The sequence below is a fragment of the Pithys albifrons genome, chromosome 7, assembly GCF_047495875.1.
Source record: "Pithys albifrons albifrons isolate INPA30051 chromosome 7, PitAlb_v1, whole genome shotgun sequence".
Lineage (NCBI taxonomy): Eukaryota > Metazoa > Chordata > Aves > Passeriformes > Thamnophilidae > Pithys > Pithys albifrons.
In genome coordinates this window covers 50,936,562-50,959,853 of record NC_092464.1, presented here as the reverse complement: position 1 = coordinate 50,959,853, position 23,292 = coordinate 50,936,562, and the positions used below count along the sequence as shown (strand labels likewise).

Below are 23,292 nucleotides of genomic sequence, written 5' to 3'. Positions count from 1 at the left end.
CCAGATTTGTAGTATAACCATGGTATTCATTTCTACTTGCTCTATTTGCTCTCTCCTTAAGGGAAGAGCAGTCCCTACAATTTTGGATTACAGTGCATTACCAGTTGTAATACTAAATTCACTTTCCATTATGGTAATTTATTGTTGCCTTCAGTATTTTTGCCATGTCCAATTTCTAAGCACCTCTTTGCTTTAATCAGTACAAGAAAAGCATGTCAAGCATTCCCTTCAAGCCTGCTATGCATTGTCAGCAATGCAGCATTTTATCTGTGACTGTTGGGCAGATCAGACAGTTCCAGTGAGGATCTTTTGAATGTACCTGGCTGAGTGGTAGTGTATTATTTATAGTAACCTACAAATTGGAACTAACAATTTTTTGAAAACTCACTTTACTGAAGTCCTGTGTAAATTGGGATTAGGTGTTTTAGGGGAACACATGAACCTTCTTGGCTACCTGTGTTGTTTAAACTTCAGGTGATCTTCTTCAGACCTCATATAGCAGTCAGTCACACTTATGAACTTTTTTCTCTGAAAAATAGCCTATGTTTTTAAATACCTGCTATTATCTTTGATTCTAAGGGGTTTGCTAGGTTTCTGTTTAGGCTTTTGCTATGCATAGCACTAAGAATTTTTGGAAGGATTTATACTATAGCATAAAGTTATCATATTATATATTGTCAGTCATCAATTGTCAGACCAGATTTCTGCCCTGTGTTTTCAATCCTGACTGTATTCACTCACATAAACTCAGGCGAGTGTTTTGTTCCCCACAGCTATGCCACAAACTATACGAAGTGATGACCAAGCTGGGGGATCAGCATGCAGACAAGGCCTTCACCATTCAAGGGGCACCAAGGTGAATTTACTGGCTTTTCAAATGAATTACATTGCAGTGGGCTTTGTGGGTTTCAGCATGTGTGCTAAACATCTGCACCATGTGTAGTACTTTCTGCACAACATGCTAATGGGTGTTGTTTGTTCAGGATGGTACATGAAGGTACCTTGGATGAAGTTCTTCCCAACAGGGCTAAAGGTGAAAAGCACACTTCCTTCCTCACCCACTTTTTCAGAGAAGTCCTTTTGAAAAAAAAAAAGCTGTTTCAAATTAGCCTGGTTCATTGTTACACCAATTTGCACCAACCAAATGTGTAGCTTATTTATCTTGAGATACTTAGTTTACAGCAGTGTTGCTAACTCATAATTTTTTTAAAGCCTTGAAATATTTAGAGGTTTTTTCAGCTCTTATTATCAGGTGAGAATCCCAACCTTTGAAAGTCAGCTTTTATCTCTTCTGCTCATGGGGAAAAGTCAAGATCATAAGGTGCACCATAAAAGCTGAAAAGTTGAAGTAAAGAGAATGTCACAAAATACCATATTTTTGAAGATTTTCAGGAGAAATCTTATGTTAAAGTACACAACTAAAAGAGTTTAAAATAAGTTAGTGCTTCATTCAGGTCAGTGGATGCCAGTACAGTATTTCTGATCTTTGGCTTTCAACAAACACAGCCTTTCTGCCTTAATTTGATCTCTCTGTGCTTTAATACCAATATGCAGAAAAGTTTGAAATTGTAAAACAGTGAGACTTACCAAGACACAATGATAATTGGAGTTAATACATAAAGCCTGAATTTCTATTCAACCCCAGCTAATCAGAAGAAATCAGAACAGTGTTGTAATTACTGCTGATTTGCCCTCAAGCTGGACTTAGATTAGCAACAATTAAGACAGACTAAACAACATAACATCTGCCTCAAACATATGGCAGATATTCCTATATTTGTTTTAATCTTAATTTGGAAGAACAAAGAGTGAAATACTGAACCTTCTTCCCTAATGCAGAATTCAGAGCTATTTTATAAGCATGTGACAAAAATGTGTATTGTACATTATTTCAGTGGTAATCCATGCTCATATAGCCTTACACACTCAGTTGGTTAAAACTTGGTTGTAATAATGCCAAGGTCATGGGTTCAATCCCCTGTGTGGGCCACTGACTTGAGTTGGACACGATGATCCTTGTGGGTCCCTTCCAACTCAGAATAGTCTGTGATTCCGATTCTGTGATCTACATCACTGCCTCCAGAGCTGTTAGCTCATGCTTCACCACTTCCAGCCCGTTTAGGATAGATTCACCAATTGGACTGTGTTTCCATAAAGGATTTGTAAAATACCTTTGTGGGAGATAATACAATGTGGTGTTGGAAGATTTCAAGCAGTCTTTGTAAAAAACATTTTGTCCTCCTCTCTACTAGACCATGTCCAACATGCCCATACTTGTTCCCACTGAATTACTTGTTCCATTAATGATAAAATAAATAATAATTTCTGCTGCAAATGACTAGATGTAATTTAACGCAATGTTATCTCAACTTACTTTAAAAATGCTTTTAAAAAATACATATTTTTCTTCAGTTTCTATTTTTCTCTCTTTTGCTGTACTCTTCACAAACCTTGCAGGAAAATTGGAATAGATTTTGCCTTCCATTATTAGTGATGGTGCTCTAAGAGACTATTATGGAGTGGGTCTTTCTAAGCAAAAGCATCTTTCCTTTTTAGATGTATGAGAAGTAGGTAGTAGACAAGTACAGTATCTAATCTTTCCTTTAAAGAACTGTATAAAAAGAAAGATCTTAAAAACTTGTATGCTGCTGAATATCATGAAGGTAAATATGTAACTGGGAAAGAAATTTCTTAACGACTGATTATTTTTTCTCTTTTAATATTTCCACAGAAAGAGGTGGTGAGTGTGAGCTAAGCTTTTCCTTCCAAAGAACAATTTTTTCTTGTGTTAGCTTTAGGCTCATGTTTCTGCTGTGGTCTCAGTCAGGCAGTGCTTCTGCTCCCCCTGAAGATGTGTAGGACTCGCTCTTACCAAGTCCCGTGCTCACTGAGTGTTGTAATTTAGAGGCTCCCTTCTAGGTAGCTCAATATTATCTGTTTGCACCAGGTCCTTTCCTTAGAAGGGGCAGATGCTTTCTAGGACTTCATCAGAACTTTTCTTAGTATTAGCAGAGCTCTGTTGAAGTCACTTGACTGTTGCTTGTTTATAGCTGTGGTGAGTTGTCCTTCTAAATAGTGATATCTTTATAATAATCTTGGCTGTGTTTTACTGAAACCTTTCTGAAGTTGTTGAGCTTCTAAAATCTTTTGCATTATTCATTGTTATGCCTTCCTATGAGATTTTTTATCTTTAGAGCCTTTTATTCTGAGAACTGTGTGAAATGAAGACAGGAAATCTATACTACATTTTATGATAGTTATAAACTTGTAAGTGAAATGGTATTTCAAGTACATAATCTGAAAAAATGCAGGTACTCTGTTTCCTTCAAGTTATAATGACCAGGTTAACAGATGTTCCAAAAACCATGATGATTCAGAATTAAAGCTTCCTTTGTCACTGTAGATAACTGAATTTTAATTGCATTTAGTTGCAGCTTTAGTTTTAGTAATTTTATAATGTGCGTGCTGGCTTTTGTGGTCACTGGCATTACATCAGGAATGCAGTTCAGCTGTTGCATCAAATTGTCAAGGTAATAAGTCAGCAAGGTATGTATGTCCTCACCATTGCTCTGCTTCTGTGCAGTGATTCGGGTCCACTCCGCTTTGCGAAAACACCGTCCCCACCGGAGGAGGCGTCTCCCCTGCCCAGCCCCACTGCCAGTCCCAACCACATGCTGGCACCTGCATCTCCAGCACCAGCCCGACCTAAGTCACCCACACAGGTAAGCACATTCCTAGCAGGAGGGGCTGGGCTGATGTGCACTGAGAGATAGCTGAGATGATGCATGTGGTGGGATTTTCATCTAGGCTGTGACTGAGTAACGACAGAGGCCACTGGTTCTGGTGTAGTCTGTTCTGTTCATTAGTTGTTCATCCCTGTGTCACAACAGGAATGGAAAATGGGTTTCATATAAGGGAAAATGAAGAAATTCAAAGGTGCCTGGTGAATTTGTGGGACTTGCACTGGCAAAGCAAAATACTTCTTAAAAAGTTGCATTGTCTCTAAGGACCCGTATCCCAGCAGTGATAGCTTGAAAAGTCTATTTCTAAAAACTCCTTGTGAATTTTTGTATATTATGTATTTCTACTCTGTTCATCTTCAAAATTATGCTTACCCTTGGAAACTACCCAGTGAGCATCACTGGTCTGGTTGATCTCTAAAACAGTACATAATAAAGATACCTTAAATACTGCTGTGCTAATTACTGATCATTAATGTCAGATTTAACACTGGATTGAGAAGTTTGGCACTGTTGGCCTCACTTTTTTCACCAGTATTGGCAGAATAAGAATCATCCATCAGTTTCATCTGTAGTGGAAGAGTTTCTTTGTGAGCATATCAAAGACTTGCGTTGATGTTACAGATATTTTTAAAATTGGGATATCTTCTGTAATGATTGCTATTTCTATGCTGGGCACACATCAGAAGAAATTGGATTTTACATTTAGCAAGCATGTTTATTTCCTCTGGTCTCCCAAAAGAGACTTCCTGAATATTCATCTGCCTGAATATTCAGCTGGCAGGCCTCGGTCTCATTGATGCCAGTGGTACTATGTCACTATACCACCCGAGGATTTTTTATGGATTAATATTCTTGGTATTTTGAAAGATCTAAAAATTATCCAATAATGTTTGGTATTTTTCCAAGCAATTAGTTTGTCATAGTTAGGCAAATCTCTGAAGAGCAGGGGGAGTTAATAAACCAAACACATTTCAGGTGCTCTGGTTCCCAGAAAGGACATGGTCTTAGTATTAATTATGCTTTAAAGGTAGCAACAAGTGGGGAGGGCCAAAGTCCCAAAGCTAAACACAAATAAACTGGAGAGGCCAAAAAGCTGCAGAGGCTGGTTCTGTGCAGCATCGCCCTTCCAGCTGTGGGCTCTGTGGGAGGGCAAGTGTCTTGCATTGTGTGCCTGATGCAGCGGGAAAAAAAAGCCAAGAAGTGCTTTTGTATGAAAACTGACATTTTGGTCTGAAGGAGTTTGAAACTTAGAGCTGTGTTGATCTTCCCACAATGTTTATTTCAAGGCATTTGGTGGTGAAAAACTAAACAGTTCCTTTCAATCTATGGTTTATTCTCATGGCTTATTTAGGGTGATAAAGACCCGACACACTCTGTTTAGGTCTAACTTAAAGCTTTTCTTCTATCCCTGAACTAACCTGTGACATTTTTGCTGTCTTAGCTGAGGAAAGGTCCACCAGTCCCACCACTGCCTAAGCTCACACCCACAAAGGAACTGCAACAGGAGAACATCATTAACTTATTTGACGACAACTTTGTCCCAGAAATCAACGTGACAACCCCATCACAGGTAAGCTTCAGTGAATAGTTTACAGGTCCAGCCTTGGAATCACCCTAAGTTCTCCAAGATAGTGCCCTTGGGGCTGATCTTCAATGGGGAGGGAGGAAGAGGGTGCAGGTAAAAGGCAGAGACACAATTACCATTTTCTGTTATCTTGAAAGGGTGTTTTACAAATAGTGTTTTACCTTTGAACAGGTCACAATTATCACTCAAAGGGCTAACACTGCTGACATACTGAAAAAAATGAGGCATTTCCTGAGAGGCCTGACTAAAAATACCATGAAAAGTCATGTTTGCGATTTAAGTGCATCCAGACTGCATTATAAGCTGAGAGTTGATCTGAAATGCTTTTTTCTAAACCTAAGAATCTCAAGTAGAACTTTACAGTGATTCATCATTATTTCTGTCTCCTTCATCCAAAAAACATTAAAAGTATTCCTTCTTTCTTTTGAGTGGTTTTTAGAACATGGAACTTGCCTGGTTTTTACAGGTATGAAGGGCTGCTTCAGCTAGATTATTCATTCCCTTATTTTGCTCATAGTAACATTTCATAGAAGAGAAGTGATCAAAATTAGTTTTATCTCATTATTAGGTAATTTTTAAAAGTTGCATATAACAAAACAGAAAAGCCAGAGTTGCAAAAAATAAGTCTGTAAAATTTGTATTCAGCTGTTCAGCTTTCACATAGTTATGGTTAATTGATGGTTGTTTGAAAAGGGACCTTTTCTATTATGGTAATTGCAACTTTGAAATCTGAGCCTGTGTCTGATAGACAAGGGAGAATTATGTTGATCTGAAGCTTATGCAGAATGTTTATGCATTTTGTTTTCATGTGAATCATTGGGTTTGTACTAATTTGTTTGGCAACACAACAGAATGTCGGGACAGCAATGAAAAAGTTATTTTATACGATTTGAGTACGTGCTGCTTTGTTTCCTTGTGGAGGAGAGAAACAGGTGTTGCCATCTGTGGGGATCTATTTGGAAGAGAAAAGAGTTATTTATGGTCAAGTCCCCATGCAATTAAAGAATTAAAGGCAACTCCCAGAATGCAGCCACTACCAGGCACTCCTTCTGAAGGGAGAAGGGAGCTCTGTTGCATCATTGTCCCCTGACTTCATAGTAATTATCTGGTAACATGGGCCTTGACAGAAGTGGTAACAATTGGTGCAACCTGTGCAGGATGTGGCCCCTTGCATTAAATACAGTATCCAACTAACATTTGTATGTCAGGCCAGCTGGGAAAGCAGAAATGGAGCTGGTTTTCTTTTTCATTAAGGAATGACACTGGAACAGGGCTTTAAATGAGTGTAAGTCACATTTCCAGAATTTTTACATCCTTTCTGTGAGAAATTGGCATAAAAATGGAATGGCATAATAAAGGTAGGGTATGCTTCTGAGAGCTGACATCTTTTGCATGGCTCTCAAGGGAAAATGGATCTCCCTTCAGTGAATAATTTATGTCCTTCCCTCCTCTGCAGCCAATGACCTCGGAATGCCCTAAGCTATTAATTCCCTTACTGCTTTCTCATGAGTCATCTGAACATCTCCCTCCACAAAACTAACTCCCATCCCTAAAGCATCCTTGCTGTATCTGAGAACCCTGATTATGTACAGACATACCAAATAAAATAATACATAGGTTTTGTATCCTTCTGTAAGTGAACTGGTTAATGTAAATATATAGCTTGAAACCACAGGAAACCTGGACTTGCTCCTCTCGGTGCTTTTGGCTTCTCCTGTAGTCCCTAAGCCCTTGTTGGGCAGTATGGAGGGACTGCTCAAGCCTGCAGAGCCTGCTAATGGTGCAGGACTTCCCAAAGGACCACCACTGGTGTCCCAGACACTGCTGGTGCAGAGGCACAAAACCAACAGGTTGGTGAATAGAGCTTTGCTGCTTTAATCCAGAGTTTCAGAGTAGATTACAAACAGGCCAAACACTTTTCTTCTCTGGAACACAAATATCCTGTTGTTGTTGTTGTTATTCCTTCTTTACCAAGCAGTACTAACACACTTGCTCTTGTGCAGGATGCTGAAAGACAGTTCTGCTTGATGCTCTTGAAAATTTTTGCACTGATTCAACAAAGTAGCTCCCATGTCCAGGTTATTCATTTTCAGGGATGGATTTAATTGCCACTAAGTAAAAGGAAGAAGTGAGAAGATGAGACATCTGAGTGACTGGATAAAAGGATCATTTGGAAATGAGTACTCCTTGTTTTTTCTCAGTTTCTTCACATCACATTTCTCCCTAGTGTCCAGTTACTAGCTTGGACATTTCTATGCCCCCTACAGATACTTAATGTGTCTGAGGGCATCTGACAGCTCTGAAGTGAACTGTTGAGGCTATTTTAAAGCTTGTACAGACTATGCAGAGAAGGGGTAGCAATTCTGATGGTTCTTTCAGGTTTCTGGTGCCTTCTCCATTCCTTCACGTACCTTTGGGAGGTACAGCCTTGCTTCTGCACAGCCACCTCTTTCAAATGTCTCGTTTATTCATGTCCTGTGATGGCGGAATAAATACAGGATGTTTGCCAGGCCTCCCTGACATGGCTTTGTCCCTTACTGAGGGATTTCGTGAGGTTCCTTCTTCTCCTACATTGCCATGTAATGTGGTATCTTATGTACTCTATATGTTTATTTGGGCCTTTGTTGCTACAGTTAAGACATTAACATTTTGGTCTGAGGGTCATGGTTAATGAGAATTTTTGCAGTCAGTGAGGAGTGCCCTGTCACTGCAGATACCTTAGCTGTCATCGTGCATGGCCTAAGTAAGACTCCTGTTCATCTGATCCAGTCCTCAAAAGCAGCAAGTTCATTCTCAGACCTCACTGAGAGATAATTCACTTTTCTGTCTCATCCATTTCTGATCATATGTCAGCAAATGCTGTATTGTTTCATCAAGGGTGTATGTGATGAAGTCTAAATGCACTGGATGGAAGGGATGACAGAATGTATGTAATGCTGGTTACTGGTCAGAATGGTGGCTTTGACTTTTTGAAGTGCTGCACCATAACACTGCCTTCAGTGTTTCAGACCAGTTATCCTTCATCACCTGTGGCCAAAAGCAGAGGCCAAAGGAAGAAGGCAAGGCAAGCAAAGCTGATACTCTTGACATGTCCTTCTACTACATTCTCCCAGCCTGCAGTCATTTGCAGCTCAAGGGCTGCTTCAGTATGATTTTTACCTCTTTAGTAAGCCTGAGCAGACTACTTTGCCACAAATGTATTCAGTTTTTCAGCATGTGTACAGTTTTCACATTCACACCATCTGAAGACAAGGAGGTCCCCAGCTGAACTCTGTGCCGATTGAAGCATCATCACCTTTTCTTTATTCCACATCTTTCACTTGACCAGGTTGCTCAGAGCCCCATCCAACCTGGCCTTGGATGCTTACAGGGATGGGACATCCATAACTTCTTTGGGCAGCTTGTTGTGGTGCCTCACTACGAGGTGTTTAGTCCTAAAGTTCAGAGCTGAGGACAGCATTAAATATAAACTGGTGTTCATGTTCAGAATTGAAACTTAATTCAAATGCATTTATGTCCTTCAGTATGGGCTTTTAATTAATGTTTGTGTTTGGGAAGAGATCCACTGATCAGAATGCATTGACACTGGGTGGCATTCATGTAGTCTCTGGTTTTGGTGTCTGTCTCGGAGCACTTCTGAAGGGCCTTCACAGTCAAATGGTGCACACTCAGCACTTTTTTGAAAGGGTTGTGATTGTTTAGCCTGAAAAGACAAAGCTGTACTATAGAGAAATCAAAGGCATCATAAGAGTGAATATCCTAAAATTAAAACTTACTCTAAAGCTCAGGAAAATCTTCAGAGCTTCCTCCCCTCCTGGCATGCACCACAGCTGGTAAGTCTATGATATAACTTTTTGTTTATTTTAATATTTTAATATTTTACTGCCCAGGGAAGCTTTTGAAAGATAAGTTTTCCAAGAGTTATGTTTCTCTTCTTACAGAATGAAGTACCTGAAGCTAAGAAAGAGGAATCTTTGCTAGATTTGGACTTTGACCCCTTCAAGCCAGAAGCTGCACCAACAGGAGTTAGTCATTCACCCATGTCTCAGGTATCTCTTTGCCTTGAGGTAGGCAAAGCTGTGTTTGACAGCAAAGATTTGCCTTGTGTGCTAATGAACAGTGTATCTGCAGCATCTGAAAAAACTTATCTTCCTGAGTAGCTCTAGTCAGCCATCTGTATTTCGCCCTCAGCAAGCCTGTACTTGATGATGTTGCTGGTACATTGGCCTGCACTTTGGCATGCTGTTATTTTCCATCTTTAGAATAACTCTTAGTGTAAACATTGTAATTCTCCAGTGCTTGTTTCTCTGACTATTTTTCTGACCTGGCTTTGATTCTTCATGTCTGGAGAGGTGCCTCAGGGGACCAAGGTCTCGTGGAGTCAGCACATGTTTGCTTTGCTGTGATGGAGTTTCTGTACCAGGCAGCAGAGTGAGCTGAGTGGTTTTGCTGTAAATCTATTTTAGACTTAACCTCAAGCAAAATGAGAGTGAGGAATAGGGTATTTCCTTGTAGGATGTTGTGTTACAGAAATTCTGCATTCAGCACTAATATGACAGTTTCTTGCAGCACTATGGGGGTGGGGGTTGGTAAGATGAAAATGAATACAAAATGCTGATAATATCAGGTTGCTGATATTCATTGGCTTACCCTACAGGACCTGCTGTTTTAAAATCCAGAATTCACTGCCCAGAGGGCAGATAGTCAAGGAAGGAAGATCTCCTGACCTTCCTATCTGTATCCCTGTCCTGTCACGAAGCAACAATGTTAACACACTGTTAGCAAGACCCATTATCCCTGTGGCTATCACTAATCTGGATTGTTCTGTGAGACCCGAGAGAACTAATCAGCTACTCAGCAATGCAGCTCTGGGAAAGGAGTGAGAAGACAAGCAAGTTTAAAGCTGAGATAGTCCTGATTCTCGCTGATCTCTTCCTCAGTTAATTAATTAATTACTTGGTCTGCAGTTCTAGTTATGTAATGAGATCTGTAGTGATCTCTCATGGGATATGCACTGTCAGGAAAATGATGCATTGTCAACATTCCAAATGTTATCTGAAATTTCTCACTGAGACTTGCCAGAAGTGTTCCATTCTAGCAGAAGCTTTGTGCATTTTACTTGTTATTTTTTGCTCCCTCTAAGCAGGGAAGAGGAAGGGGAAGGTGAATGACATTCCTTGGCATTCACCAGTGACAGAAAACTCTAGGTGTGGCTTTGCTAGCTACCCTTCGAGTTCCTTTTGTAATAACACTGATTAGAGCCGTGGGGTCATTAAACCAAAGATACTTAACATCTGTGACAGAACACATTTGTTCTGACATCATATTGCACAGATTGTAGAACAGTTTATTAGTTTCATTAAAAAACAGTTATTTTAGATACAAATGTACTATGAAATACAGAATATAATTCTATATAGAAAAGTACCTTGTAAGTTTTCATCTAGGTACACAGAAAGCAATCACTGAGCACCTTCAGACTCTCCTCTCCTTTTACCTTTCCTCCTAACATATGTATAAGAAGGGATGGTCCACACCCACAAGAGTGTGTGGATGAGTCAGAACACCACGTTTTCAGAGGGAAGACAGTCCTGGATTTGACAGGATCAGTGCTATGGCAGCATAGACTGAATAAAACCTGTGGTTGCAGTCTCTGGAGAGCCCTGTGCTTGTAGGGAGATTCCAACAGAGCCTTAAGTGGTGCTTTTGCCTCAGTCTTGGAGACTTTTCATTCAGCAAACTGCTGAAGAAGTGGTGTCAAGGCAGGAGGAGTCCTCTGTGCTGGATGCCTTGGGAGGCCTGGCGTGACTTCTCTATTAACAGTTTAATTAATTACCTCCCTCCACTGCTCTGCCAGGGTGATTGAACCACACTAAGTGAGCCCTGGCCTGGCCTTGCTCAACTGCTTTTCTGTTCCTGTGGCTGCTTCAGAAGCGACCTTTCTAAACCTGCCTGGCCCTCTTCTCCATTTTCTAGCTGTGCTCTCACCTTTCTTCAGTTTATTTCTTCTCCCTCATGCTTAAAGTTGAAAGGAAAATGAAAAAATGGAAAATGAGCAATTTTTCCTTTCATGAAAGTCAGTAGGTTTGTACCATTTAGCACTATAAGAATAGACCTTGCATTTTTCCTTAAAGCTTGAATGCTCAACTGGTAATGTTACAGTGAAGTAAGAACATGCACTTGTGAATTACATCTGCAGAAACAGCACATACATGGATTAAATTAAAATGAATGCATAATGGCTCTTGAAGTTAATTTGCTGTAAGTCTGAGTAATGAGTTACTACTGTGTCTTGTGCTCATCAAAGCAGGAGTTGTTCAGAGAACCATTCTGTCCTTATAAATTATGAAGCAGGCAAGAAAAGAAGCTAAATGCACCAGATGTCACATTTAACATTTGTAAATGTTTCAATTTCACATTTGACTTTATGAATGTCTTTAGGCTTTGGAGTTTTGTGGACTTTAATGTAGTAGATACATTTTGAAGCATCTCAGGCAGCTTTGGGGGCCAACCAGCAGAGCTCCTTCTCAGGGCATGGGCTATAAATACTTGGCATGAAGTCTGATGCTTTTCTTTCCTCAGTTTATTTAGTTCTTCTGTAAAAGGTCACTAACATTTATTAACAGATTGGACAAGAAAAAGAAAATATTGGTCAACTTCCTTGTTTGTGTGCTAATATATAAAATATATATGTATTATAAATACACATATCAATAAGTTCGATCTTCGTAGTTAAAGCACATTGTTTAGACATAGAGTATATGAATGATATTCTCCTCATGGCCTCCTTTTTCCACTCCTTTTTTCAGACATTGCCCTGGGATCTGTGGACGGTAAGCCTGACATTTATAATTATGTTTCTGTGCCTCTGATTTTGTGACAACCTAAACTCCGATTTAAAATGCCTTTACCCAAAGCCAAGATAAATAATTTACAAACCATGATGCTTTCAAGTGTATTAAGCAACTGTTGCTTGGCCTACAAACCCTAAGTGATGTCAGAAATCTAGGCTAATAAAATTCACAATTATTGTAGCTAAGTGTGTTGTTTTTACCATGCCTGAATTACAGCCATTAGAGTGTAATAATGGATGTTACTCAGTTGTTTTAATTACCTGAAGATGTAGTTCCTCAGGACCTTTACCCAAGGGACTACTATTTTCTCAAAATTCAGTAGGGAAGCGAGAATTTGGTTTGTCTTTGTGAGCATACAGTGAACTGAAGCTATTCACAACAACACCTGCTACTGCAGGAAACTGTTATAAATCCTTCCTTCTTCCTCCTGATGCTAAACCAAATACAATGATCAGCAGCAAGAAAACAACTCATTTTTGTGACCTTTCTTTTGACTTTGTCATGGAGTTGTCTGGGTTGACTTGACATGGAGCCTGGTACACTCACTTTTGGCCTTTTGTAACTTTGGCCAGCACAGAAATCTGTGAATGCTTGTCATGTATTCAGGTTTGCAGCACTGTTTTGTGAACATGTACCATATGTGATGTATATTAAATGTTCACCTCCCTCTATCAAGTAAAGTTAAATAAAGCCTGAAAAAAGTCATATATGTAGAGTATTCAAAATTTCAAGGCTGCAAATATCTAGGCCAGCTAAACTACCCAGAAGTGTTGTGAATGTGTTCCTCTAAACCTATATTAGATAGCTTTATCTTCTCTTTGCACACTTTTATTTATAGCTTTTTAATATTATATATGTATTCTGGATTATAGTTATTTTCATCTTTGCTTTAGCTTGTTTGTTTTTTTTAAAGTCCCTAGTGAACATTTGAAATTAGGGATACTCAAGCTTTTACAAATTTTTTCTTAATAAGTTGAGTGCACAGTAGTTGAACTTCCTTGCAGCATTTGTCTGTTCAAAGTGGCAGTGTGGGCAGCAGGTTTGTGACTCAGTGCCTTACTCTGTGTGGATGTAAGAACCTCTACAACATAACGGAGAATAAGAGCTGTGTGCTCAGGGTAGTCTGCATTGCCTGAGTGATGCCTGAGCGTAAATACAAGTCCTACCACTGCTTGCATTGTCACTGTCACTTATTTTTCACTGTCTCATAGAGCAACTCCTCTTTAAAATAGACCTGCAACAGGAGTCCTGCAATAAAACTGTCAGTGACTCACACAAGAAAGGAAGATGTGCCTTGTTTCATAATGTAATGCAGAGGTTTAAAATTCAAGGGCCTGGGATTAGTCTTTTGTGGAGCGACAGGAAAGGACCTGCTGCTCCTTCCCCACACTGGTAACTGCTGCTGGTTAGAGAACTGCTAATTCACGAACTGCTGCTGTAACAAAGTACATCATGTTCTTATTTTCTGTGTATGTATATATTTATATGTATGTCTTTACATGTGTGACTTTCTGTGTATGACTTTCTCCTGTACAGACAAGCAGTGAATTGGTGCAGCCGGTAAGCAAACCTCCCCCCAGAATCACAGCCGCTCTAGACACGCTTTAATCATTGTGGTGCAATATATAGTTCTCTAGTTCTGTCTATCAGTGCTGCTCTTCTGCATTATAGTCTATTGCTTCCAGATGTTGCAAACCACATAGCTTTTCCTTAAATGGCTTAATTTAGTCACTTCATTCTTTAAATTAAAATTGCTCTTGTAAAAATATAAATTTTGTGTTTTCTCATCAAGTCCGCCTTTATCTTTTTCATCTTGTGTTTTTTCTTTGCTTTTCTGTCTGCTTAAAGCCTGATTCTTCAAAAAGTCTTTCCCTGTGTAACCTGGTCATGGAGGAAACCCCAAACAGTGGGCCATCAGAAGATATTAACAGATCTCAAACTGATCTAGGTTCACTCAGCTGGGGCCTAGATGTTAGCACACCCAGTGTCAGCCAGGAAAGCGCTGCAGGCGGTTCTTTGCTTTTCCCTGGGGCAGAGCAAACCCCCAGCGAATCCACAGGTGTTCTGCCTGCTGGTGCTTGGCCTGCAGTGGGTGAGCAGGAGGATGCTGCACCAGGGTCAGCTTCCATAAACGAAAACCAGAGGACTTCACTGGAGGACCAGTTGGATGCCAAAAATATCCCGTGGGAAGATGTGGTGACCAATCAGCCTTTAGAGACTGTAACCAGTGTTGAGACACCCATCCTGGGAACTGATAGCTTGTTGGATGAACCCCTCCCATGTGATGTGCAAAAGGCAGAGGAAGAGCATGAGGAAGACGAGTGGGCAGGTGTCAAGCCAAGTGAAAAGGTAGAGACCGGAGCTAACTACAAGGAGGTAGAAGGTACAGAGGAACTGGAAGAGCGAGGTTGTGAAACCAGAGGAAACAGTGAGGCAAAACTTCAGAAGGGTTTAGCAAAATCAGATCTTGAAACTTTAGTCAGCACAGAGGTAGAAAATTTCCCCGAGTTTGAAGATAATGATGGGGATACTGGGAGAGCTAGTGGTGCTAACCTAGAAAACACTAGAGAAGAAGAATTCAAACAGGTTGATGTCATTGAGGAGACAGATGGAGAAATACCATTGTTGAGCACAGGGCTGGGAAGTGGGGACAAAACAGTAGCGTACAACTGTAACACTATAGAGACCACTGGCAACGCTATAGAGAACACTGGCACTGAATTTGAGACAGTCCTTGGTATGTGGGATCAGGGCCATGAAAGAACTTTTGAGGATGCCTTAGACCAAACTGACAATGGTACTGGAGAGAGTACCTCTACAGAGTGCATAAACAGGAGGGCAGGGGTTGACCTAGAGGTAACTGACCACACAGGAAAATACTCTACAGATACCGGGAGTGATCTGTGTCATGCTGAATTATTCAGTGCAGAAGAGTCTGGTAAAGAAACTGAAGATAATAGCATCAGCCATCTCCCAAATGGTAGTACTGGCACTGAAGGTCAAGCTGCTGCTGAAAACCAGGGGGCACTGCTGCCCAAGACAGCCGATGCTGCTAGCACAAGCTGTGGTAATCCTTGCCTAGATAGTGCAGAAGATCAAGTGGCAGGTAGGGCAGCAGCAGCAGTCACTGAAGAGCATCCTAGTAGCAGTGGTGTTCCTGAAGCCTTGGAAACAGAACCCTGGCTGGCAAACTGGGATCCAACAGTTACTAATGATTCCTGGGGTTTTTCTAATCTGTCAGATAGCCAAGCCAATGGACTGGATAATTGGCCCTTTTTCCCCAAACAGCAAGACTCAGAGGAAGGTAACCTGGAAAACGTTTGGTTAGGCATTAGTAATAAATGGTCTACACAAGACCTAGGAGGTACTGATAACAGCTGGGGAGAAGTAGGTGCAAGCACAAGCAATAAAATTCAGGAGACATCAGTAAAGCAAGGTCTGCCTGGGGAGCAGGCAGGCAGTAACAATCCTGGGCCGAGCAAGGAGGTAGCTAGACCCTTGGCTCTGTTTCAAATGGGAAACTCCAGGAATGCTAGCACCGAGAGCTCAACTAGTCCTAAAGACAATGAGACCAACAACTCAGATTTATCTGAAGATGAAATTGCTAACCGGAGATATGGATTGTTGTACCAGGAAATTGAGGCTGATAAAGAAGAGGTACCTACCCCAGTGTGTAGCCTAGTCTAGACAAAGAGTTCCTTAGGCCATGCATAACCTTGTCGTTTACAAACATTCCATCTGTGTGTTTCCCACTGCCCTTCCTAAGCCCGTGCTATTCTTTTTGTTGAAAAATTGCCATGCAGCTGTTCATAGTGTGGTGCCCTTCAGCCCTGTAATGAAAAGGCTGCCAAAAATGCATTTCAAAATGGTGAATGAGGCACATTGTGTCTCGCAGCTTTTGTGTTTTATCTGAATATCTTTAAATGCACCTAGTCTTTTTTTTATTATTGTTTTGTAAAAATACCTAAATTACTCTGCTTTTCTCTTTTTATTTTCTTTAAGCCTGTGATGCCTGTTATCAAATAGCACTGTTGTCAAATTTCTTGCTGCCTTACCCTTTTTTCTTGGTTTGGTTTGGTTTGTTGTTTTTTTTTTCTTTTGGATGTCTGGCCTACATTTTTATTTTGCAAATAAAAATGTTTTGACTCATGTTCTGATCTAGTAAACAAATAATAATTTGTTCTGATCTTCACTTCTACTTAGGCATCCACCACAGCATTTAATGGATTTGCTCAGGTAAGAAGCAAACAGGTTTTGAGATAAATTTTTTTTCTCTGCTGTTAGGAAGGGATCAGGACTGGCTATACAACTTCAGGAAATCTCTTCTACAGACAAGCTGCATAGCAATGTCATACTATGTGAAATCCAGACCTTGTCTGTTCTCTGAAATTCTTCTTTGATGTTGCTAGAATGGTTCTAATACTCTCAGAACTCTTGGCCTCACTGAATTTAATAGCAAAAAGTCTAACTACCTTTGTGGGACTGACTTATTCCTCTAAAAAGGGCTGGTTTAGCTCTTTTTTATTGTGCTCTTGTATGGATTTTTTCTCACAATCCCAAAATCCTGTAAAGAGTGGTTTCCTCAGTTTCCCACAATTTCAGTGACTCTCTGTGTAAATATAATGAGAAGTTTTCTCCTCCATGTTTATTTTCAGTTAGGATATGTTTTACTCTCAAAGTGAAATGTAAGGTGTTTGTTCACTGCTGTGCTGATGGTGAGACTGTGGTACCCATCACAGAGATACAGCACATGAAGGCACCATGTTTATGCTTTCAAATTTCAGGTGGATAACCTGGGGCCTCATTTTTTTTAGCATCCTTTTAGAGACTGGCTCATCCACAGCACATGCTGTACACCATATTTTTAAAGTACCCAAAAGAACTCAGCTTATACAGGGATTGAAATTCTGCTCCAGGATGTTTAGTTTAGTAAAGGATCTGTTAGGAAGGGGCACAGCACAATGCTACCACCTCTAATAATTAAGGCAAAATGTTGCTCTGGAGTAAATTTATATTTGCTGCCTTCACTGCAGTAGGAAAATAATTTGGCTCAGCAATATTTTGCAAATTAATTGGTTCTGAATGAGCGAAGTGTTGGAAAACACCTCCATATTTCCATTTCTTAATGCAGGTAAAATTTTGTATCTGTAATTACTCTAGTTATTATTCAAATAAAAGCCGAGGATCAAGAAGATATGAAAGTAGCTTAGAGCTACCATGCTCTCCAAGCACAGCCATGTGTAGTCTGCGAAAAGGTTCATGACTTAGAAGTGCATTGTACCTAAAACAAAGTCCTTGTAAATCACATCTATCTAATGAATAGCTTTTCACTGACTCTGTTGAGTGAAAAACTTCTTAGTTTAGAGGGATTGAATGTACAACTGAAAAAGGGATGTGTTTAATATTAATTAATAGGACTTAGAAAATCTAAGTACGTATTAAAGATATTTATTAGTTAAGATGTATTTGTCATCATATTCTGTGTGAATGTGCTTTGATGGATATCTGCAAATATCCTGTCTCAAATGTTTTTGCATTCATGCTTCATTTCTGTATCTAGGATATCTCTGCGTTTGCAGTGCAATCAAATGAGAATGTGACAGAGCCTTTGGTAAGTGGTGGCTTTTGGTTCCTTTTTAAATGCCTTGTAAAAAAAGAGTTTCTTTATTCTTTCTTTATGCAAAGAGATTTTCTCTCTTTTGTGTTTTCCATCCTTTAAAACACAACAGCTTGGGTGGCTGATATCATTGCAGTTTGTAAATCCATACTCACTGAACCAATCTTTCACAAGGATAGCACAGAGCAAAAGAAAAGAAAACCAGAATATTCTGAGATAAGACCTTTACTTTAAAAAGGTGTCATCAAACAGTTTGTTCATTAAGAAATGACTAGAATGAGTACTGTGGTCCAGTGTAGGGCAAGCAGGTGATAGCATGTGATGACTGTTTAAATATCTCCAATACTGCTGTAGTTTTACCCACTCTCCACATATTAATAGTAGGCACGATCTACTTCTAAGGAGTTGACAATCTTTTTGAAAGTCTTTTTGGTAACTGAAGTCTGCTTGTCAACAAGTGACTTGAACCATATCAATGCAATCTGCTTTATGACACGTTACCTGAGGTTTTAAGCCTGAAAGAATCTTCCAGCATTAAACCTCAGGAAACTCACCTGGGATAAATCTGCTTTGTGTTTCTCATTTCAGTCCTATCTCTTCTTTGGGAAATTTTCTAGAGCTGTCATTAATACACTGCACAGAGAGGTTTCTCCACAGCCTGATACAATATAGTGAATGCTCCTTTATGGTGTGCCAAATCCTGAAGGTCTTGCATAGGCAAACTTCTCTGTGCCTCATTAAAAATTAATCTGCTTAAGGAATATATGAGTAAAGAATTGAGAGGCTATGGGGTTTTTCCTGAAAAAAATCAGGAGGAGATTTTACTATCATAAAGAATTTCATGGGAGCCATCCCTTCATGTCTCACAGGAGACATCATATTCTAGCCAGCTGCCTGTTAAAAACTACCAAGCAATTGCTTTTGAGCTCCATTGTATGCTGAGCAATTTGTTCATGGCAAATTAATCTATTGGGGTTATTTTATTTGGTTGACTCAGCCATCTTTATAAATGCAATATGCTGAGGATTGCTTGGAGCTCTCCCCTTGTATGTGTGCATATTTGTAAGGTGATTTTTCCACTGGAGATTGCACTTCTGCTGTGAGCTATTTTGCCAGGGCTGGTGATACTTGGTAGATCCTCTGGCTAAAAAACAAGCTGAGGCCAAAATTTAAGAGGGTGGAAATCCCAATAGTGGGTGGATGCCTTCTAAGTGATTGAGAGCTCAAGGGAAGATGCATTTTAATAAGAAACCAGGAATGATTTTTGCATGGCTAGAACTCAGTCAGTCATGTTTGCCCTTGTGTATAGAAAAGCTGTTTGAGTCTCTGCTATTTGATTCTTACCTTCACTGGAGGAGGGACTGTGTTTTTCTGAGAACAGACAGAACTGAGGAGTAGGAGATGATTTGGAAAACTCTTATTTGAAGACCAGGTTGGTACACAGGGTTCCAGTTTCAACTTCGGGTCTTGCCATCAGCTTCTGGAGCATTTTTGATCAAACTGGGTGACTTCCCCTCCCTTGCATTACCTCTTACTGTAACTCAGGAAGCTATGCTTTCTTTCCTTGTGAGGGAGGGATGTAAAACTGGCTCATTTTACTTAAAGAACTTGGAGGATGAAAATGCCCTTTAGGTGCTGTGCTTGGCCAGAGGCAAAACCCAGCAATGTTGAGCCTGAAGCAGCACTGTGCCAGGCACAGTTCCCCTTCCCCTCCTCCCTCCCCACTATCATGTCCTCCTCAACAATTTTTCCACTGTCTACCTAAAAATCAATAACAAAAGGCTGAAGCTGAAGAAGCTCCGCCTGAGGAACCCAAGGTCGAGGAAACCTCTGCTGCTGCTGTTCTGGAAAAGGAGGCCATCCCTGGTGAGCCTGTCGAGGAGGCAGAGCAGCCTGTGGTGAGTGATCTGTGCACTGTGCCACCTCCCAGGCCTCATCTGAGCCATGTTTCATCAGGGAATGTGCCTGCTGCATCTCAGTCGCCCTTCCCATGGTCATCCTTCCCTTGGTTACCCTCCATGGCTGCTCTCCCACATGTCTGGCTGTGTCACAGCATGGTCTCACCAGCACTCATCCTCCTTTCAGCCCTGAGAGGTCACTCCTCTTACATTTGGCATTTCAGGCATGTTCATCTCAGTGATTGCTGGTTTCACAGGTTGGTTGATTCCAGATGAACTTCAGAAGGGGGAAGAATTGATGCCATTTTTAAATGACCTTAGTAGTTTCCTCATTTCATTTCAAGCATCTTGTATGGTCCTTACTAGAGCACGAAAATTCCAGAAAAAAAGTGATTGTATTATCAATTTCTACAAGATGCACAGTTTAGAAGACAGTTGTGAACCAAAGAGGGAACTCTAAACACCACTTTGGAGATTTTTTACATGTCAGCATTCAGGAAATGATGACAGGAGAAGTACAAGTGTGCATGGAGAACAAAGCAGGGCACACAATGTCACTGCAAATTAAGAGGTGGTCTGAGGCAGTCGACACAGGGTTTTATGCTGACTAACATCCCTTTTCATACAGGTATCTCGGTGAATATCCTTTTTATCTGAGTTTCCTCTGCTACATACTACTATCAGCAAGTCTTGCTGGTGGATTATACCTACAGGTCAAGAAACCCTGGAGGAAAAATACATCTGTTTTTGTAGCCTGCTTTGCTCAAGACAGTAACATGTTCAAGGGTTCTGATGAGTGCTGGTCACTGGTAGAGTATGCAGATTGCTACTGAAAAACTGGATGGAAAAAAGGAGTTGGTTTTGGGTGAGTTCCTCTGCCACAGAAGCTGCTGAAAGATGTATAGCTGTGCCTTTTGGACTGTTGAGCACAGTTTGGTGCTGTGTTCTCAGAAGAACAAGCTTTTAGCTTGCTCAGCTGCACTTGGGCTTGGGGGCGTCCCAGTGTGCAGTGAGAAATACAGTGCAAGAGACAGGCAATTTAAGAACAAACCAGAAGAAATAACAGAGACATTGAGAAGAAGTTAAGCAGTTTTGGTTAGGTTTGTTCTTGTTTTTTTTTATTGCATATTGAAAATGAGGTTGTCCTTGGTAATTTGGGAAAATAAGCTGAAAGTGTTGATTTAAAAATTGCCTAAAATGGTGCAATTCTGCATTTGACTCTGAAAGGTTATTTCAGGCTTTCCAGAATTTGCACGGAAGAGATTTGAAAATTAGGATTAATGACAAATATGATCAAAGCCAAGGAAAAGTACACTGAGTTGCAAAAGATTAAGACATCATTTCTCAGCAGCAGTTCTGCTTTCATTTTCTATATGACCCAAAGGCAGCTGTAACATCCAAAGGATAGTCTGACGCACATAATGCATTAACCACTGATTTATTGCTTTTTCAAATAATACTACCCCTCTCACCACATCAATTTTTCACATTCAAGCAACGATGACAAGAGGACATCATAATAAAGTGAAAGCTTATGAAATGTTAATTCCCTTTCTTCTTCAACTACATGAGAGACATAGTGCTTGGAGCTCAGAGCAGTGCTCAAACATCAGCCTTTCTGCTTTCATTATGTTCATTAGTTTGGAAAGAGCCTCTCAGTGCTTTGGATCTGATACTGTCAGGACTCTGATGTTCTCCCATTAAAGGAGTCAGACACTCAGCTAAATACTGTGGTTTTCAAAGCTGTGTATAAGCATACAGGGAACTGCCCCGTGATAAGCTCTTTGCAGACACTGGGCAAGTACAGCAGAGGCCAGGAAACAGCCTGCAGCTTCGAGTGTCTAATTATGGTTGAATCCCACTGTAGGTACAATTCATGGTGCCCTAATAGTATTGTTTCAGAGAGCAGTACAGTGGTTAGATGCAGAGGAGTGGTCAGCTGTGTCCAGCTTCTGAGTGTGAAGTGCAGGTGCCAAACTGGAGCATACGGCTATTAAAGATAAGATATATGGCTCTTGTATACAGGAGACAACTAATGTAGAATAGTGTCTGATGTCTGCAGAACAAGGTTTTTTTCTCTCTGGAACCAGGGTGTTAGTTTACTAACATGTTACTTAGTCATCCTTTTTGCTAGGCTTTCATGCTCTAGAAATGATGGAGTTTATGCTACCCTGTCTCTCTTCTCGAACTCCACTATTCACAAAATTGCAACTTCCAGCTAATCAGAACAGCAAAATGCTGCTAATTAGACTAGCACACAATAGTCACAGTAACTTGGGGAAAGCCCAGGCTTTGGGAAGCAAGATACATTCTCCTTACTTTCACCTTTCCAGCCAAGACTGTGTTTTCAGTTAGCCTGGAAACCAGTTCTCATTTAAAGATATGGATATGTATATATTAGATTCTTCTGCAAAGATACCCAAAGCTGAGCTGATGGACTTCTTATCAGAGAATATTGTCAGGGAATTATTAAGAAAATGGCAAAGGCTAGCACATTCCTCACTTTAAAGTGCAAGATGATTATAATTTCTAAAGGTAAATTGTAAATACAGCAAATGGCAGAAATTCAGCACTGTTTTATGGTATAAGCAGGGAAGGCATCTGTCTCCTGACTTGCAGGTGGTCATAAGGTCTTTACAGGCAACAGTTCATCTCTGCTGTGTGAAAGAAAAGGTTTGCCTGGATGGTTGTGTGCATGCATGCATGACTAGAGTATGAAATATTTGTATTTTGCTGTTGATATTTGTTTCATTCTCTTTAAGACCCTTCTACAGTCTTCTCAAAATTACTATAAAATTGAGGGCCACATAGCAGAGGCTTGGCATCTTCAAAACAAATGGAATTAATAATTTGTGAAAAAGTTACACTGCAATGTTAATGGTGATAAAGCTGTAAGAGGTTTCTATGGAAACACCACTATCAGCAGCTGCCTTTCCCTGGCATCTGGGCATGTTTGGGGCTTATGAGGTGACTGCAAACAATACTAAAATATTATTGTAGAAAATAAAATGAATTATATGAAGTTTGCATATAGCTCAGCATCCTTTTATCAAAAGAGGAACATGCAGCCCCTTCAATGAAACTTTAAGCAATCTTGGCATGGCAGTTGTGGCTGTGTGAAGGCAGGTAGCTGGGGCCTGAGTATTTGAGGTTTCCTAATTTCTGATTGCTGAAGCACACGGTCCAATCTACTGTGCCCCCCACATATGTTTGTGTAACTTCTTTTCACCCTTACAGCTCTTTAGTAGAAAAAACTGACCTAGCTGTGTTTGTAAAACAGCCTCAAAATTCATTAGCAAAGTGGGTTTCCATAATGGGGCTGATTACTAAACAGTTCTTCAAAGCTGGTGCTCTTACAAAAATACTGGTAATAAACAAAAATAAAATTGTCCTTAGCTCTTACAGTCTGATGATGATGACATATTTAAAGGTTTTGTTTGTTTAGCATGTAACTACTTTTATTTCAGATTATATGTGGCAGAAAGAATCTTTCTGCTCGCTGTGTACTACCCCTTTTAGCCATTCATTTCATTGCATCCCATACCTGGCATGCCTCCATTAGCTTGATTAATACCAATTCCTCTGCAGCCCATTG

The 23,292-nt window shown here is 40.2% G+C and overlaps 1 protein-coding gene across 3 annotated transcripts in view; it reads left to right on the top strand.

Annotated features, from left to right (window-relative positions):
• Positions 1 to 23,292, top strand: part of AMPH (amphiphysin) — a 107,308-nt gene that overhangs the window by 72,340 nt on the left and 11,676 nt on the right. For 2 of the 3 annotated variants that reach the window (XM_071561562.1, XM_071561560.1), the window contains exons 9-17: positions 774 to 856; positions 3,584 to 3,722; positions 5,185 to 5,313; positions 9,270 to 9,377; positions 12,138 to 12,161; positions 13,719 to 13,742; positions 16,386 to 16,418; positions 17,743 to 17,793; positions 19,581 to 19,697. In XM_071561562.1, coding sequence (XP_071417663.1) covers positions 774 to 856; positions 3,584 to 3,722; positions 5,185 to 5,313; positions 9,270 to 9,377; positions 12,138 to 12,161; positions 13,719 to 13,742; positions 16,386 to 16,418; positions 17,743 to 17,793; positions 19,581 to 19,697 — 708 coding nt within the window. The remainder of the gene's footprint in view (positions 1 to 773; positions 857 to 3,583; positions 3,723 to 5,184; positions 5,314 to 9,269; positions 9,378 to 12,137; positions 12,162 to 13,718; positions 13,743 to 16,385; positions 16,419 to 17,742; positions 17,794 to 19,580; positions 19,698 to 23,292) is intronic. The other variant, XM_071561563.1, reaches the window with a different exon arrangement.